General features: G+C 41.2%; 1 protein-coding gene across 4 annotated transcripts in view; it reads left to right on the plus strand.

Annotated features, from left to right (window-relative positions):
- UTRN (utrophin) overlaps window positions 1–15,120 on the plus strand; it is a 340,805-nt gene that overhangs the window by 57,431 nt on the left and 268,254 nt on the right. For all 4 annotated transcript variants that reach the window (XM_063151512.1, XM_063151511.1, XM_063151513.1 and 1 more), the window contains exon 3: window positions 14,183–14,275. In XM_063151512.1, the coding sequence (XP_063007582.1) occupies window positions 14,183–14,275 (93 nt within the window). The remainder of the gene's footprint in view (window positions 1–14,182; window positions 14,276–15,120) is intronic.

Below are 15,120 nucleotides of genomic sequence, written 5' to 3' on the forward strand. Positions count from 1 at the left end.
CTTCCTGTGCAACAGGACACTGAGCAATGCAAGGCTTGTGGCCTTGGTTGAATCATTTTGGCTTGGGTTTGTTTTGGTTGAAAGCTGATATCCTGCACTCTTCATCCAATGCATTCTTGGCTAGTTTGCTCTTTAGAAGAGGAATGTGTGTGGGTAACTGGTTGCTCTAAGCTCAGCTTTGGACTGCTGCTCAGAGGAGTGGTGGTTCTGCAGAAGGAGCAGTAGGCAGAGCAGGATCATGTAAGGAAGGAAAATGTGGTGAGAAAGAAAGGACTGCCTGTAGTCACGTAGCTGGCATAGAGATGGCATGGACATGGAAATGACAGTGATAGTGAGAATGAATGACAGTCATACTGAGACTGTGCCAGGTGACTCATCTGTGAGTGCTGCAGGCATTGTATTGAAGAAGGTAGAATTATTTTCAGTCATTCTGCTTCTAGTCACATGGATGTATCTTGTACAGCATCTTTCCTTCTATGCTGCGTAACCAGACATCTTGCTGAGCTCCTGGATTTCCCAGGTGCAGGGTATGGTCAGATACTCACATGGTTTGAAGTAACTGTAGCTTTGTGACTCTGTAACTTCATGGCCCATTAAACACCTGAAGCTATGAAAGCCTTGCTAATGATTAAAGAGACTCCTATAAGAGTCTCTTTAAGAAGTCTCTATAAGAATCTCAACTGCTGCATGTCAAATTCAAACTTAAGCATGGCTATTTTGGCATGACAAGACACAGATTTATTAAGACTGGCATGTTCAAATTGCAAGGAAAATGATGGTGTTAAGTAGAAATCACTTCATGTAAGGAAGTCTACTTTCAACTGTACCTTAAAAATAGAGACTGATTTCAGTCCTGTTGTGTCAAAGTTTTTGTATGTACCAAGTCATTTGGATTGTTTTAAAACTCCTTTTCTGTCAACTAGATTGATTTAGTTGCTTAGTAGGTTAGAGGGATTTTAGAGGTTAGTTAAATGTAATCTGACTTATATTGCAGAAAACAAAATGGTAACTTAGGTATTTTGTATGGAATTGCAAATTTCATTCCAAAAATTTTACTTGTCCATCCATGTTAATTACATTGCACTTGCCCTTCATTTAAGCAAATAAAAAGTAATCGGTTGAGCTTTTGTAGCTTAGCATACAAAAATTGTGAAATTCCATAATTCTGAGCTTGATTTAAGTCAATTCAATAAGGTTTTACAAAGGATCTAGAGAGAGAGCAGTGTCTTTCCCTTCTCATCAGAGAACAGGTAGGTGAGTAAAACACTTCAAGTATCTCAAGTGTGCTGTGAGGTGCTTGCTTCAGTACCCTGATGGGTGAGATAAGAGTTCTTGATTTAGTTCCAGTACAGTAACCTGGTTTTGTGCTCTTGGTTTAAACTGTGCTAGAACAGTGCCTTTTATTTATGTGTGTTGTTTGAAAATCAAGGCACAAACATTTAAAGTGGATTGTTTTAAGGTCAATAAATGTACTCAGCCAATACTCACTGCTCTCTTAGACATACCTTAGGAGAGATGTACACACTACAGCTCACAAGCCTATGATGGCTGTGTAGTAAGGATATTTTGTTAAGATTAGAGGGAATAAAAATTGTTAGAGAAATAGTCTGATACCAAGCTTTAACCAATGGGGAAGTTTATGTTTAAATAAATACTGAGGCAGAGCATTTCAGCATGTGGTTATAAAGCCATGTGATGTTTTTACTTACTGTATTTTTTCTATTGTTCTGTCCAGTCTAATTTCAAGAGTCTGATTTAGCTGTTTTCCTGAGTGTAGCCTTACCAATTAAAGCATCTAGTTGTATGGATAGCTGATATAAGTTCTTTATACAATATAGGATTGTTTTCTCTCCTTTTATCCCTTTCTATATTAATCTTCATTAAAACTTTCCAGTAGGTTATTTTCAGAACCTCTATTTTCTGCATACAATGCAGAAGTGCTATCTTGTCATAGTGGTTTTTAGCCACTGCAAATAAAGGTAAACATCAGAAATGGCTACCAACTTTGAGTGCCTGATCTGAGACTTTAGCTAAATTGTCACAGAGGATTTAACATTTCTTTGATGTTTCTTGATATAAAACAGAACTCTTAATCCTTCTAACAGAATTTGGAGGGTTCATATCTTCTGCAAACTCAGACCATCCAAAATATTTAGTTGGTTTTCAGATGGAGCTCGATCAGCATAGAAAAGGGACTTGAAGATGATTATGCCTGTGTCAGCAAGGACTGGCTTTAGTGATCTAAGGAAGTCTCTTATTCTGGCACACAGTTAGTAATTGCATGTAAAACTGTGTTTTAAATGATTCTGATGAGTTACAGGGGAACTTCTGGCTAACAGTGGAGCTTGAGTTCAAGTCTGCAGGATAATGTAGTACTCCAGTATCCCTCTGTTACTTGTTTCACAGTTAAAGAGAAAATGAACAAAGATTTTGTAATCAACTCTAGTTTGTCCAAATATCTGAATAGCTTCAGTCTTTATCTACTTAGATGTTTTATCAGCAGGCCTGGGATTTTTAACTGCATCTTGCAGATATCTTGTGCTTCAGCTTATAATTACAGAGCAAAGTAGTTGGATACTCACACTTGCAACTCCAGAAGGTTTCTAGAAACTTGATAGGCATGTTAAGAAATTCAGGAGTCTTGTGTTCCACTTTAGAACCCTGCAAGTACAGTTCTTTCTATTTTCTTCCTTTACTCCTAGTCTCTGACCCTGTTTTTGGTTGGTATATTTGTTTTTTCCCCCCTCACTTACTATTACACCCTCTCATGTCAGAAGCCTTGCCTGCCTGGCAAATCCTTGCAAATCTGGAGTTTGGCTGCCCTGCCTATTTCATATCCACTTTTGCCTTTGTCACTATACTTTTTTTCCCATCAAGACCCAGTTTTTCTTTTTAAAGTTCCATATCTGCTCTATCTGCCCTTCATTTCCCCTCTCCTGCCTTTACAGGATTTGATGCTTGTGTGGTCAGTCCTATTTTTGCATTTCCCTTTGTCTCAGGGGCACTAACCTTGCCCTCCCTTCACCTTCTTGCAGGATTCTGTCTTTGTTGGCTTTAGTTTGCTCATTTTCCAAGGTGGTACTTTTCCAAGTTTGCTTTCAGATTGGTTCCTCTCCTCCTCTGCTCTTCCTGAGCTTGGCAGGTGGGACACAGAGTCAGCACAAGAAACATGATTCCCTAACTTAATTTAGACCCATGTCTGTCGCAGCCTGTCGGAACTCAGTGCTGTCACTCACTCACTAGAGGAAGCTTACAGATCCAGCATTGGCAAACTGAAGCAGTGTCTTTTTACCAAAACCTTGCTTCTTCACTGTGTTTGGGAAATTTTCCCACAGGGATGGGAAAAAAAAGCTGTATTGGTAGGACGGTTGTGCTCTGCAAAAGGAGCGTAAAAGCCCAAAGATTTGTGGTATTCAGTCAAAATGACACTAGGTTTCCCTGCCCCTCAGTTATAAGTCTTGGATATGGCAGGCTGTTGAATGGAGTCAGCTGGGGCATTGTTCCAAGGTGGCAGGAACCGCATTCAAAGCCCTTACATGCCTGAGGGCTGGGCCTCCCTTTCCTTTCCATCATGTGTTCCCATCGCTTTCCAATACAAGCTCAATTTCTTTTTTTTATGTCTTGTGCGTTTGCAGTGTTCTTGCTGCATGTATTTGTGATTCTGCTCCTCCAGGTCCTGTGCTAGTGCCTTGACATCTGCATTGGCCAGCATTGACAGGGCTTGGAGCCAGGCCAGGATCTGGCAATGTGAATAAAGCCAGACATCCCACACTTCTACAGCATCTTAAGCTCTTTTGCCTACTCTGTGGTCTTCCAAAAATACATTTGACTTTAGGGTTAGAGTAAAGAAGAGGAGGTGCGGCTTGCGATCAGAGTGCATCCTTCAGGGCTGAGCTCCAAGTTAGCCTTTGAGAAGGCAAGTGCTCAGTGTGGGGCTCCTGTGCATTTCCTCTCCTCTGGGAGGAGGGCTCTGATGTGTCCCCTCCCCTGGAAGCACACCAAGGGAAAATGAGAGTAGGCAGGCCAGTAGGAGAACTGATGAGTTGTTCTTGGAGTGCTTTGGGGTGTTGTGGCTTTATACGCATCTTAAAATTGAAACAGTTAATTCCTCATTATACCAGGCATTAATTCATATGGTAACTGCGAAGTCTTCTTTTAGCTTTTTGTGTGGTGTGCTGAATAGATGTTTTCCTCCATTTCTGCTTCTTAATTTTCTTTCCTCTGTTTTGTCATAATAGTAAATGTCAGGCCCTACACTTGTGAAGATATTTTGCAGCTCCATTGCTGACCCTTAGCAACTCTGATAAATCTTTTTAAAGGCAAAATTATACCTATTCATGATAATTAATTTCACATGACCCAAGATACCTGAGGTCAAAGACATTTCAGAAGTTGGTTTTTTTTGGGGGGAGGAAGGAGAATTACGGAGTTCAGTGTTATTAGTCATGCAAGAAAAGAGATCAAAAAGATTGATTAGACAGTTTTGTCTGTCCAAGGTGACATCACCTAACATGGTGTCTAGTCCTTTTGGCAGTGCAGTTTTTGTTGTGCAAGCAAGGAGATACTTGATGACTGGTGAAATATTCTACAGTCTAATTGCTTCTGATATTTTTCTATGCTGAATTAAACTGTAAAATGTAACTTCACTCAAAACCAGCCAAAGCTTAAAAAGCAATAGCCTTGTTAGAAAAGAAGAGTAATCTGGATGGAAAGGAATTAGCGTTTGCACGAGCTGGCCTTAAAAAGGTCTATTTTAGTCTCTTTTTATGAGAAGACAAAACAAACCTTTCTAGGCCTAGCATATCTTTTAGCCAAGAAGCACAAAAGTAAATTTTTCTCCTATAGTAGGTTGTGAGTTATGGTAAGGATGACTGCTTTCTAGCATAAAAGCAATAATCTGTAGCAGTTGATATCTCCCAGATATAGTCACAGCAAAGAAACTGTCAGTTTTCTGCCTTCCTTTCAATTTCTGCTGCTTTTTGCTCTAAGAACAAGGGGTGAGCAGTGTCTCCCTTGCTGGACTTGAAAACTTGGTATAGTAATATGGGCTGTAAGTATTGGTGACTTGGTTAATGCTCTGGGTTTGGGTCTGATTCTTAGGCTTGGTTTTCATCCCAGTTGTTGAAGGGTTTGTGGGACTTTCTGAAGTACTGGAGCTGAACCTGGTCACGGCACCAAAGCAGATCTGTTCCTTTACCTGTTAGCTGCTAATGAGACTAGTCAACCTGGTTAGCAGGATTTTTAAAAATTTTTAAAGGGTCCAGTTGAAGTTATGTTGCTTGAAAAACTATAACTAAAAGGATAACCTTTTAGTCTTACAAGAGAAGTAACTGACAGTGGTAAGCAGGGTCCCAGCTGCCCCTGCTGGTACTGTTGTGCAATGAGGCTTAATTGCAAGCTGAGGTTAGTACTGTTACATTAAACATGTTATTGTAACATAGGCTTATGTAAATGCATTAATAAATACACTGGAGAGAGAAAGACCTACAGATTTACTGATGCCTTGCTGTGCTATTTGCACTGATAGATCTTCCCTCCTTCGGTCATGTTGTCAGTTGAGTATTTTAGGTGTTAGGTGAATTGAACTATCTTTAGCTGTTCAGCTTTGCTGCTTCTTAAACTCATGTCTGTCATCTAGTAGAATCAAAATTTCCAGCATATCTCAGTGATGAGTATTAGTTTCACCCACCAGCCCCTGTTAGTCTGGGGTTTTAAATAGCTGTTTAGTTGCTTGTAACTATTTTATTTTTGAGCACCAGTAGTTAAAAATAATTTGCTCTATAAGGTGTCTTCTTATGATTATAACTTTTTATTTATTTGCTTTACTTGGTATTTGAAATCATAGTTTTGGTACTAGTGTTGTGTTGAGATGCCACAACTCCTTGGCAATATTCAGCATGGAGTAGAGTATACCCAGTGAAAATATATCTGTCACAGTGCAGCTAATATTTGTGTATGATGTGCTGTAACTCCTGCATGTTAGTGGAAGGAGAATGGAAAAAAGTACCACATTTTCATAAAAATACTTCTGTAAACATTGTCTATGGTCTTAAATTAGAAACTGGTGAGATTATTTGTTGACATAGTTGTTTACTTTATGCAATGACCTTTTTGCTTTCTGATTTGTTTCCCACATTGAGTTCCCATGTGCTGGCCTTATAATGTAGCAGCACTTGACATGCTTCTTTCTTGGTCTGGGTCATGAAAAAGTGTAGTTCTTGCTCCTGAGTTTAAACTGGTTGCCATCAGTTCCCTGGGAATGTACTTGAACATTATGAATGGTTCATGCTATCATTTAAGAGCCCAACCTCTCCAATACTTGCCCCTTCTCAAAGGAATGGGTCTTTATAGTTCTACTACTGCTTTGATCTATGTATTGAGCATATAAGATGTTAAAAATTGTCATATACTGATTAAAAAGAATTAATTAAAACAACTCTTAACTTCATAAAAGTGACATTTGAAGATAAAAGAATCTGATGGAAAATCAGTGTACTGCTTTCTTATGTTCCTGAAGTGGCAGATAATGTAAATGGCAACCAGGGCTTTTCCCAGCCCTGCTCTGAGCAGCTGGAACTTGTCTGCTGCATTCCCTTAGTGATGAAGGTCATTTGTATGATTTTATGAAATGTGTTACTTTCCTGGTGACAGCCAGTGTGCATTAACTGTGAAACTGAGAGGACCTTTCATCCTGGTTTTAATGTTGTGGCTACAAGGTCTGAATCAGTATCACTGAGGAGGATGTGAAATAGAGGCGGCTTATCTCTTATTCTCCAATGTCTTTGGCATTCATTAATTGAAAAAGTTAGGTTTAATAATGTAGCTTCAATAATTATTGATTTAAAGCACAGGTAAATTGTCTGCTACAGATAATTGAAACGAGAATTTCATGTTTCTAGTTAAACAACTAGGTAAACATTTAACCTTCTTTAATGATTGACTTTCCATATAATTTCATGTTGAAGAATAAAGAACTTAAGTAGTCATCATAAAATGATAAATAGCTGGTGTTTGAAAAAAGGAGGTTTTGTCCTACTAAGAATTTGCAACTCCAGTTTTTTTCTCTAACTAGGCTCAGTTTGATACAGTTCCTCATTGGTAATAAAGGGAAAATTAATAATGTTCTACTATAGAACATACTCAACAATGATCACTGCCTTGTAGCTGTGGTGGCTTTAGTAGAACAAACTGTAAGTGTTGATGGCTGGGCTTTCGACTCTCAGCAGCATTGGATGACTTCAAAACATCTGATCTGGATTTTGTTTATACCTTCTTCCACTTCCTGGGAATGCTTTCTGGCAAAGAGGAGGAATGATTTCTGCACAGTCATGTTGGCTGGCCTCGGTAACCCTTCGTTGTGAGTAATTCTAGACGCACACAAGGAAGTGTGAGTCACCCTCTTAAACCTGATCCAGGTAGAGGGACTTGAAAGATGGCCAGAGGGGCATATGAGGGCAGCTGGTGTGAGGAGAACACTGTGTGGTATCTCCTTCCCAAATAGTGCCAGTGTCTTGCTGGAAAGTGTAAAACTGAGATGCCTGGTCTTGTGTACATATGGTAGCATCTGTTCTCCAGCTCAGAGATCATTAATAAACTGCTGCTTCCTCATGAGGTAAATCAACAGAAAAAGTTGTTTCTGCTGTGGATAACTAGCAAAAGTTCTTTGTCTCGTCTCCCTTACTTGTGTTCACACAAAGGGTGGCATGAAAATGTTTGTTGGAATAAATGTAATGTGATGGATTGGATCTGGTTCTGATCCTTGTGTATGTGCCTACTGGTGCATAACAAATGTCACCATGCAAAGTTCATGAGAACACAAGCAAGCCTAGCCCTCAGCTTATGTACAGTCTCTAGCTTTTTTTTTTTTTTTTTACTTTCCTTTCTCTTGCTCTGCCTCCCTTTCCCTTTTCTTTTTTCTTCTTCCTCTTTCCCTTACACCAGCCTGTTGGTGAATCAACTCCTTTCCTGCTATCAGTGCTAATTTAAAGCGCTGGTAAACCAACACTGCCTCTTTCTGAGTCTGTTAATTATGTTCTTTTGTCTGTTTTATCAAGTCCTTGAGTCTGTTACAGTAACTGTGTGTACAGCGCTGCTGGCAAAGCCTTCCTGAACAGGCTGAGGGAAAGAGATTTCTGCCAAGATTTTTTTGGTTTGTTTTTTCTGCTCTTGTGGCAAACATAAGCAAAGCTGAGAAAAACTACCTTCTGTTAACTGATAAAAGTGTTCAGTGAGTGGGATGTGAATGCTTTACACCCCGAACCGGCACAGATCTTCTGGTACGAAGTGTGTCCCTGCCTGTCCTTTATGCTGTCTTTGTAGTGTAAACTGGACTCTATTTTGTCTTTGAGAAAGGACCCATTAGCTGCCTGGTATTTGTACAGTGCTTAGCACAATGTAAGCTGCTCTTTAAGTACTTACCAACACAACCTTGACTAGCCATTTGCCCTTGTGAAGGGCTCGGTATGGTTTGTCACTGTCACTCTTTCTTAAAAGACAAATACTTAAATTTCTCCATCCATTATGCTCAGTGATGGACTGCTTCTCCTTACAGGATGCTGGCAAGGGCTGAACTACTTTGTACTTGTGTAGTCTTTAAGTATTTAGAAAGTGAGTAAAATGTTAGTTCTGAAAAAGAGAAATTTAGATTGCCTTAGTGTACTGTATGCCAGACAAGAATCTTCAGAGACAGAAATGCATGTGCTTTTTGCATGCTGCAAATTGTGTATTTATTTATGTGTGTATCTGTAGCTACAGACTTCATTTTTCAGAAGGCCAGATTATTTTCTGGGTGTTAGGAGTGAGCAGTATGGATGTGGGTAGGTATGGTTAAGGAAGCAAGCTGCAGAGCCCTGTGGCTTACCTTCTGTCCTCCCCCAGAGCCCAGGCTCTTTGCAGCAGCACACCAGCCTGCCCTAGCTGGTCTCAGGGCTGCCTGCTTCACCCCAGTGCAGTCTGCATGGAGCGGGTGCCCTGATGGTAGTCAGACTGCTGGGTCAGAGCCAGGGTTCCAGTGATGGCCCCTGGAGAAGTACAGTTCCAGCCTTAGGGGCCGTGTAGTGCAGCTCCCAGACTGCCCTTGCACTGCCACAGCAGCCTGCCCCAGTAGGCTCAGTGGTGGGCATTGCTTGTGAGGTGATGGGGCTCTGTGTGGGTTTTATCACAAAGAGTGTGATGGCAGCAGCCTGGCCTGGCTCAGGGCTGGCTCGTACCTGGCACAAGAGGGCATGCGTGGCTGCTTGGTCAGCTTTGCCCCAGAATTTTTCCTTGTCATCTCTTGAGAAATAAAGGTATGGGACTATCACTTAGGGCTGCCATTTAAAGAAATTATTTTCCTACACCCTTCTATGCTTAATAAACTTTGAGTCATGTGGCCATCAGAAGCTGGCATCTGTAGCTGTTCTGTTTGCATAAAGAAAATAGAAGACTTCCTGAATCACAGTGGGTTGCTCTCAAACTGCATCCCAAGAAAGCAGTCCAGTTTCCAGCTGCACTGGAGAACAGAGCAGTGATGTTTCTGACTGCAGACTATATGACTCACATAGCAGATCCTGCATGGAAATGTGCATTCAGGTATGAGAAAAATGCATGACTGGGAGGAGGCAGTGTGAGCAGAACAGGATGCAGTGCCTGTGCAGTCTCTGCTCCATTGGGACATCAATTGACTGTTAGGGCTGGCTTTGTGCCCTGATGGGACAGCTGAGGCTGCCTGGGTGGCAGCTGCCACCCGGTGTGTGCATGGGATTCAGGTGGGTGTGGGGAGCTGAAGAAACAGGGTTCCAGCTTTCCTGGTGGGTATGCTTCTGTGGAGGTGGTGATAGGCTTGGTGGGGTGGGTGTTGCAACCCTTTCTTAGCAAACTTGAGTCAACTTGCATGTGGGAGAATACATGCAGTGAGCTAACATCTTTCCCTCGGAGAGCATTTACTAGACTTCACTAAATACAGAGGCTTTGTGTATTGCATTGTCTCTTTTGAGGATAGTGGGTACTTGAACAAACCAGGAATGAGTAGCTTAGTATGCAGAAATAATTTAATACTCTTCTGTTGACTCTTTGAACTGACAGCAAAACATGGTGCTCTGATAGTCATCAAAATGAAAAAGTCATTCTCCTGAGAAAGCAGATTAAATGATTTCCACCATCACAGCAGGGAGCATTGTGTAGGGCTGGAACATACCATGACCTGTTGAAATGAAGGACTGAAAGCAGGAAGTCATTCAGCTTATTTTCATGCATGTGAAGTGAGGGCATGGAAGCAAAGAAGGAAGGCTGTATCCTCTCAATACTCTTGTTGCACTGTATTAGATGAGGTGTCGTTCTGCTTTTCCAGTAGTTCCAAATCCTTTTTAACTTCAGGACCTAAAGCAACAAATTGATTGAGGATATATGGCTATAGCATTCTCAGTTTTGGTGTTATATATGTGTGTGCTGTTCTAATGATATATAATTATCATTAATTGTATAATTATAAAGGCTTTCCTTCTGTAGGGCCTTTGATAGTGTCTCCCACAATGTCATTTGTCACTAAATTGGAGAGATAGGGGTTTGATGAATGGACTGTTAAATAAATGAGGAATTGCCTAGGCAGCTGCATCCAAAGATTTGCAGTCAATTGCTCAATGTCCAAATGGAGATCAGAAATAAGTGCTGTCCCTCAGGTGTCCATAATGTGATCTGAAGGGTTCAATATCACCAATGACATGCAGTGGGTTTGAGTATGCCCTCAGGAAGTTTGCAGATGACACCACCCTCAGCAAGTGCAGTTGATGTGCAAGTAGGAATGGAGGTGACCCAGATCGACTTCAGCCTAGAGAAGTGGGGCCCATATGAATCCTGTGAAGTATGGTGAGTCCAAGTATGTGGTCCTGGCCTGCACCTGCATCCTGGCCTTCCCAGTATCTGTACAGACTGGGAGATTAATAGATTAGTAGCAGCCCTGTGGAGAAGGACTTGGGGGAACTGGTGGATGAAAAACTAAACATGAGGCAGCAATGGTGTTCTTCAGCTCAGAAATCCAACCATACCCTGGGCTTCATAAAAAGAAGTGTGGCTAGCAGGTCAGTGGAAGTGATTATTCCCCTCTACCCTGCTCTGGAGAGGCCCACACTTCAATGACTAAGATGTTTGGTTTTTTTTTTTAGTTTTTTGCTTGACAATGAGTTTTTGATTAGTACTACATCCAGAGACCTCTGTTAGCTCCTACTGCTTGCTTTTCTGGTCATAGGAACAATTTCCTTGTACTCTTAGCAACCTGTTTTTACTGTCTTCAGTGTGGTGATGCACACCAAATGTAAACTAAATTTTACTGGTTGATTGCTCTGTGGCTGATCTCCTCCTGTATTACACCATGCTCAAGCAGAGAGCCCTAGAGTGTGTTACTCAGGATTGCATCCAGATGTTTTTTTGAACATCTCCAGTGAGGGAAATTCCACAACCTGTCTGGGTAATCTGTTCTGTTTGCGATCACCTGCACAAAGAAGGTATCTTATGTTCAGGTGAAATTTCTGTCAGTTTCTGCCTGTTACCTCTTGTCCTATTGCTCTACTGGGATGAGCTTGGCTCCATCTTCTTGGGACATTCCCTTCAGGTACCTACAAACACTGATCATGTCTCAGTTGTCTCTTCTCGAGGCTGAATAGCCCAGCTCCCTGAGACTTTCCACGTCAAGAGATGTTGTTATTATATTTCTACAGTCCTATACTGTTGTTATCATATTTCTAATGTCCCATACCTCCTTACGGCTGCAGATCTTCACAGCATGGACTCCTTCTTCTGCATGCTGTTCTTTCTTAGTCAGGACTCCTTCAAGGATCTCCCTGACTGGCCAACCCAGCCCCTTTTATCCCAGTTATCTTCACTAGCCATAGCTGCAGCCCACGGAAGGACCTTGCAGCTGCAGCCCATCAAGAACAACCGGGACTTACCGGGGCAAGGCCTATATACAGATATTCATGTACAATATTTTACTAGGACTCAAAGGCCACCTATACTATAAAGAGATGCTCCAGTCCCTTGATCCACTTTGTTGCCCTTTGCTGGAGCTACTCCAGGAGTTCCTCATCACTCTGGTACTGAGGAGCCCAGAGCTGGACACAATACTTGTGAGTCTCACACACACCTAATGAGATGTGGCCTCCCTAGGGATGAGTAGAGAGACACCTCCCTTGACCTCCTGGCAGTGTTCTTCCCAATGTCCCCAGGATACCATTGGCCTCCTTAGCTTCATGGGCACACTGCTGGCTTGTGGACAGCTTGTTGTCCACCAGGACTCCCAGGTCCTTCTCCACAGAGCTGCTTCCCAGCAGATCAGCCCAAGCCTGTACCAGTGCATGAGATTATTCCTCCCTAGGTTCAGGACCCTGCACTTGCCTTTGTTGAATTCCACACAGTTCCCCTCTACCCATCTCTCTGACCTGTTGAGGTCCCTCTGAGTGACTGCACAGCCCTGTGGGGTATTGGCCACTCCTGCAGCTTTGTGTCATCTATGAACTATGCTAAGGAGGCATCTGTCCCTTCATCCAAGTCATTGATGGAGAAGTTAAACAATACTGGGCCCACTATTGAACCTTAGGGGACATCACAAGTGACAGGCCTCCAAACAGACCCTGTGCCAATTATTGGGACCCTCTGGGACCCTCTGCTATTCAGCCAGTTCTCAATCACCTTTCACCTGTCCAGTTCGCACACCTGAGTTTGCCTTTGTGGATATGCTATGAGACAGTGTCAAAAGATTTGCTGAAGTCCAGGTAGACAGCAGCCGCTGGTCTCTCCTCGTCTCAGCAGCCAGTTGTCCTGTTGTAGGCTCCAGCATGCTTTAAAAATTTAGTTAAGTTGCTATGCAGCTGTGAAGCATCTGAATCATCTGTGAAAAGTATGTGCTCTGAGAGAAAGATCATACTTACCACTGTTTAGCTGGTTGAAATTGTTACATTCAGTTATATTTTTGTACAGGAAACTAAAGTATTTCTTTGTGGCTGTTCAACTCTGACTTTTTTTTTGTGTTGGTAGTTTTTGTAGTATCAAATCTAACTAAATGGGGCACCTAAGAAAAACCCATATGAATTTTGGGGAAAATCAGACATTTACCAAAAGGGTTCATTGAACTGTTCAGTTCTCTTTTTTTCTGATTTGTTAGCCAGTATTTGGCAATTACCAGCAGCTGTAGGGCAGGAGGAGAGAAGTGAAGACAGGAGAGATCTATGCCAGCTAATTTATGTCATGTAAGGTGGGTCTTTGACAGCCTTCTTTCTGAAGAGCAATGTTAAAAAGTCAAGGTGACAGGAAAAAAACAATATTGGAGCTTTTTGTGGTACTTAGAAAATATTTTTCTTCTCCTCAAATTGGCACTTGGAAGGGACACTGAAAGCAGTAGTTTAATTGATTTCTTGGCAGCCAGCAGGTGAATATTACAAAGGAAATGCACTTAGTTGCTGGCTGGCTGTGTCTTCTCCCCCTGCCCTGTAGAATTGTCCCACAGTAAATTTCTTATGATCTAAGAAGAGATAATATAAAAAGGAAGCATGGAAAAGGTTAACATGATTCTACTCTCATCTGCCATGATTTTTGTACAGAGTCCCTCCACTCCCAAAGAAAGTAAAAATTAGAAATTTATAATTTAGAATACCTCTGGGTTTCACATTATGATTCTTTTCCATGGTAGAGAAAGTGATTAATTTGTTTCAATAAATATCATACCTTTTAATCTACTGGTCTTTGTAGAACAGTGACACTTTACACAGGGCTCAATTCCAAGTAATTTTTGTCCTTTATTTTAAATCTGACAGAAATTGTTCCAATAGCTTTATGATGTGCCTCTGTTTCTTCTTCCTTTAGATGCAGCCAAACCAAGCATTCCTTCTCAAATGATTCCTCAAACTTGCCAAGTTTTCTTTCTTTGCCATCTTTGCATGTTCATGCATCCACCCTAATCTAAGCCAGGATGCACTGATTTGGTTCCTTATAACGCTGCTAATGCGCAGAACCACAGTGATAGGGAGGAAAGAAAATAACACTTAAAAAGGGAAGAGGGATTCCTTCTTCATCATTGTAGCAGTCCCCTAGCTTTCATTCACTACTTTTAGTGCCAATTAAGAATTGATAAAAAGATACAAAGGAAAGAGCATATATTTTTTAGGGACGTTCTGCTTAACCATTGTTTTTATTACTCCTTTTTTTTCTTCTGCAGAGTGGGAAGGCCCCAGTGAAAGACATGTTCACAGATCTCAAAGATGGAAGGAAGCTTTTGGACCTTTTGGAGGGTCTGACGGGGAAACCTCTGGTAAGAGAAACATCTGAGTCATATATCCATTTATTAAAAAAAACCCAGACCAATGAATAAGCACAACACAAACTGAGGCATGTTATTTTTTTTTAAATTTTGATTTATTTAAAACCTTAATTTGCTTGTAATGTGTACTTGTTCTCTACAGTTCCAGTGAAATTCCCATGAACTCCACTCATGAGATACAGCGTCAGGCTGACCTCCCTGACCCTCTCTTGAGGGTTTACATACTGTCTAGCAAAGCATGTAAAATCAGTGGTGTTGTTCACATAGTGAACATCATGTATGTTTTTAGGAGAGATCTTTTAAAGGTCTGTTTTTGGATGATCAGGTTGACCTGTGTTCAGCTGGATCCCTGTGGGCTTCTAGTAAGCCTGTGAAAGATCCCTTAAAGAACAAAAAGAAAGTAAAAAGACAACCGCTAGTAGGTAAAAATCTGCATCTCCATTGAAAAATTGTGTTGTCTAGAGGCAGGAAAAGACTGAAAACTGCTCAAAATGTGTATGGGAAAGTGCATGTGGCTGAAAACTCTCCCCTGCTAACATTAATGGCTCTTCAGAAAGATGCATAAAATGTGGTGAAACCTGTGCCATTACTTGGGATTAAATTCTTGATTTCACTATACCAAGTCTCAAATTTGTTTATGGCCCTTATGAGGAACCTTCAGTCATACAAAATTTCACATTGCAAGCTTTATTTTTTAAGCATATGTGTTTTACTACTTCTTTTAATATTTGTGGTGTGATTTGAAGTGTGATGAAAACAACATGAGTTTTTTGTTTCTAAGTTGATTACTGTGGTCCAAGTTCAGCTCCATGCTCTTGCAGTATGATCACTTTCTG

Source organism: Melospiza melodia, chromosome 3 (assembly GCF_035770615.1).
Source record: "Melospiza melodia melodia isolate bMelMel2 chromosome 3, bMelMel2.pri, whole genome shotgun sequence".
In the NCBI taxonomy this organism is placed as follows: domain Eukaryota; kingdom Metazoa; phylum Chordata; class Aves; order Passeriformes; family Passerellidae; genus Melospiza; species Melospiza melodia.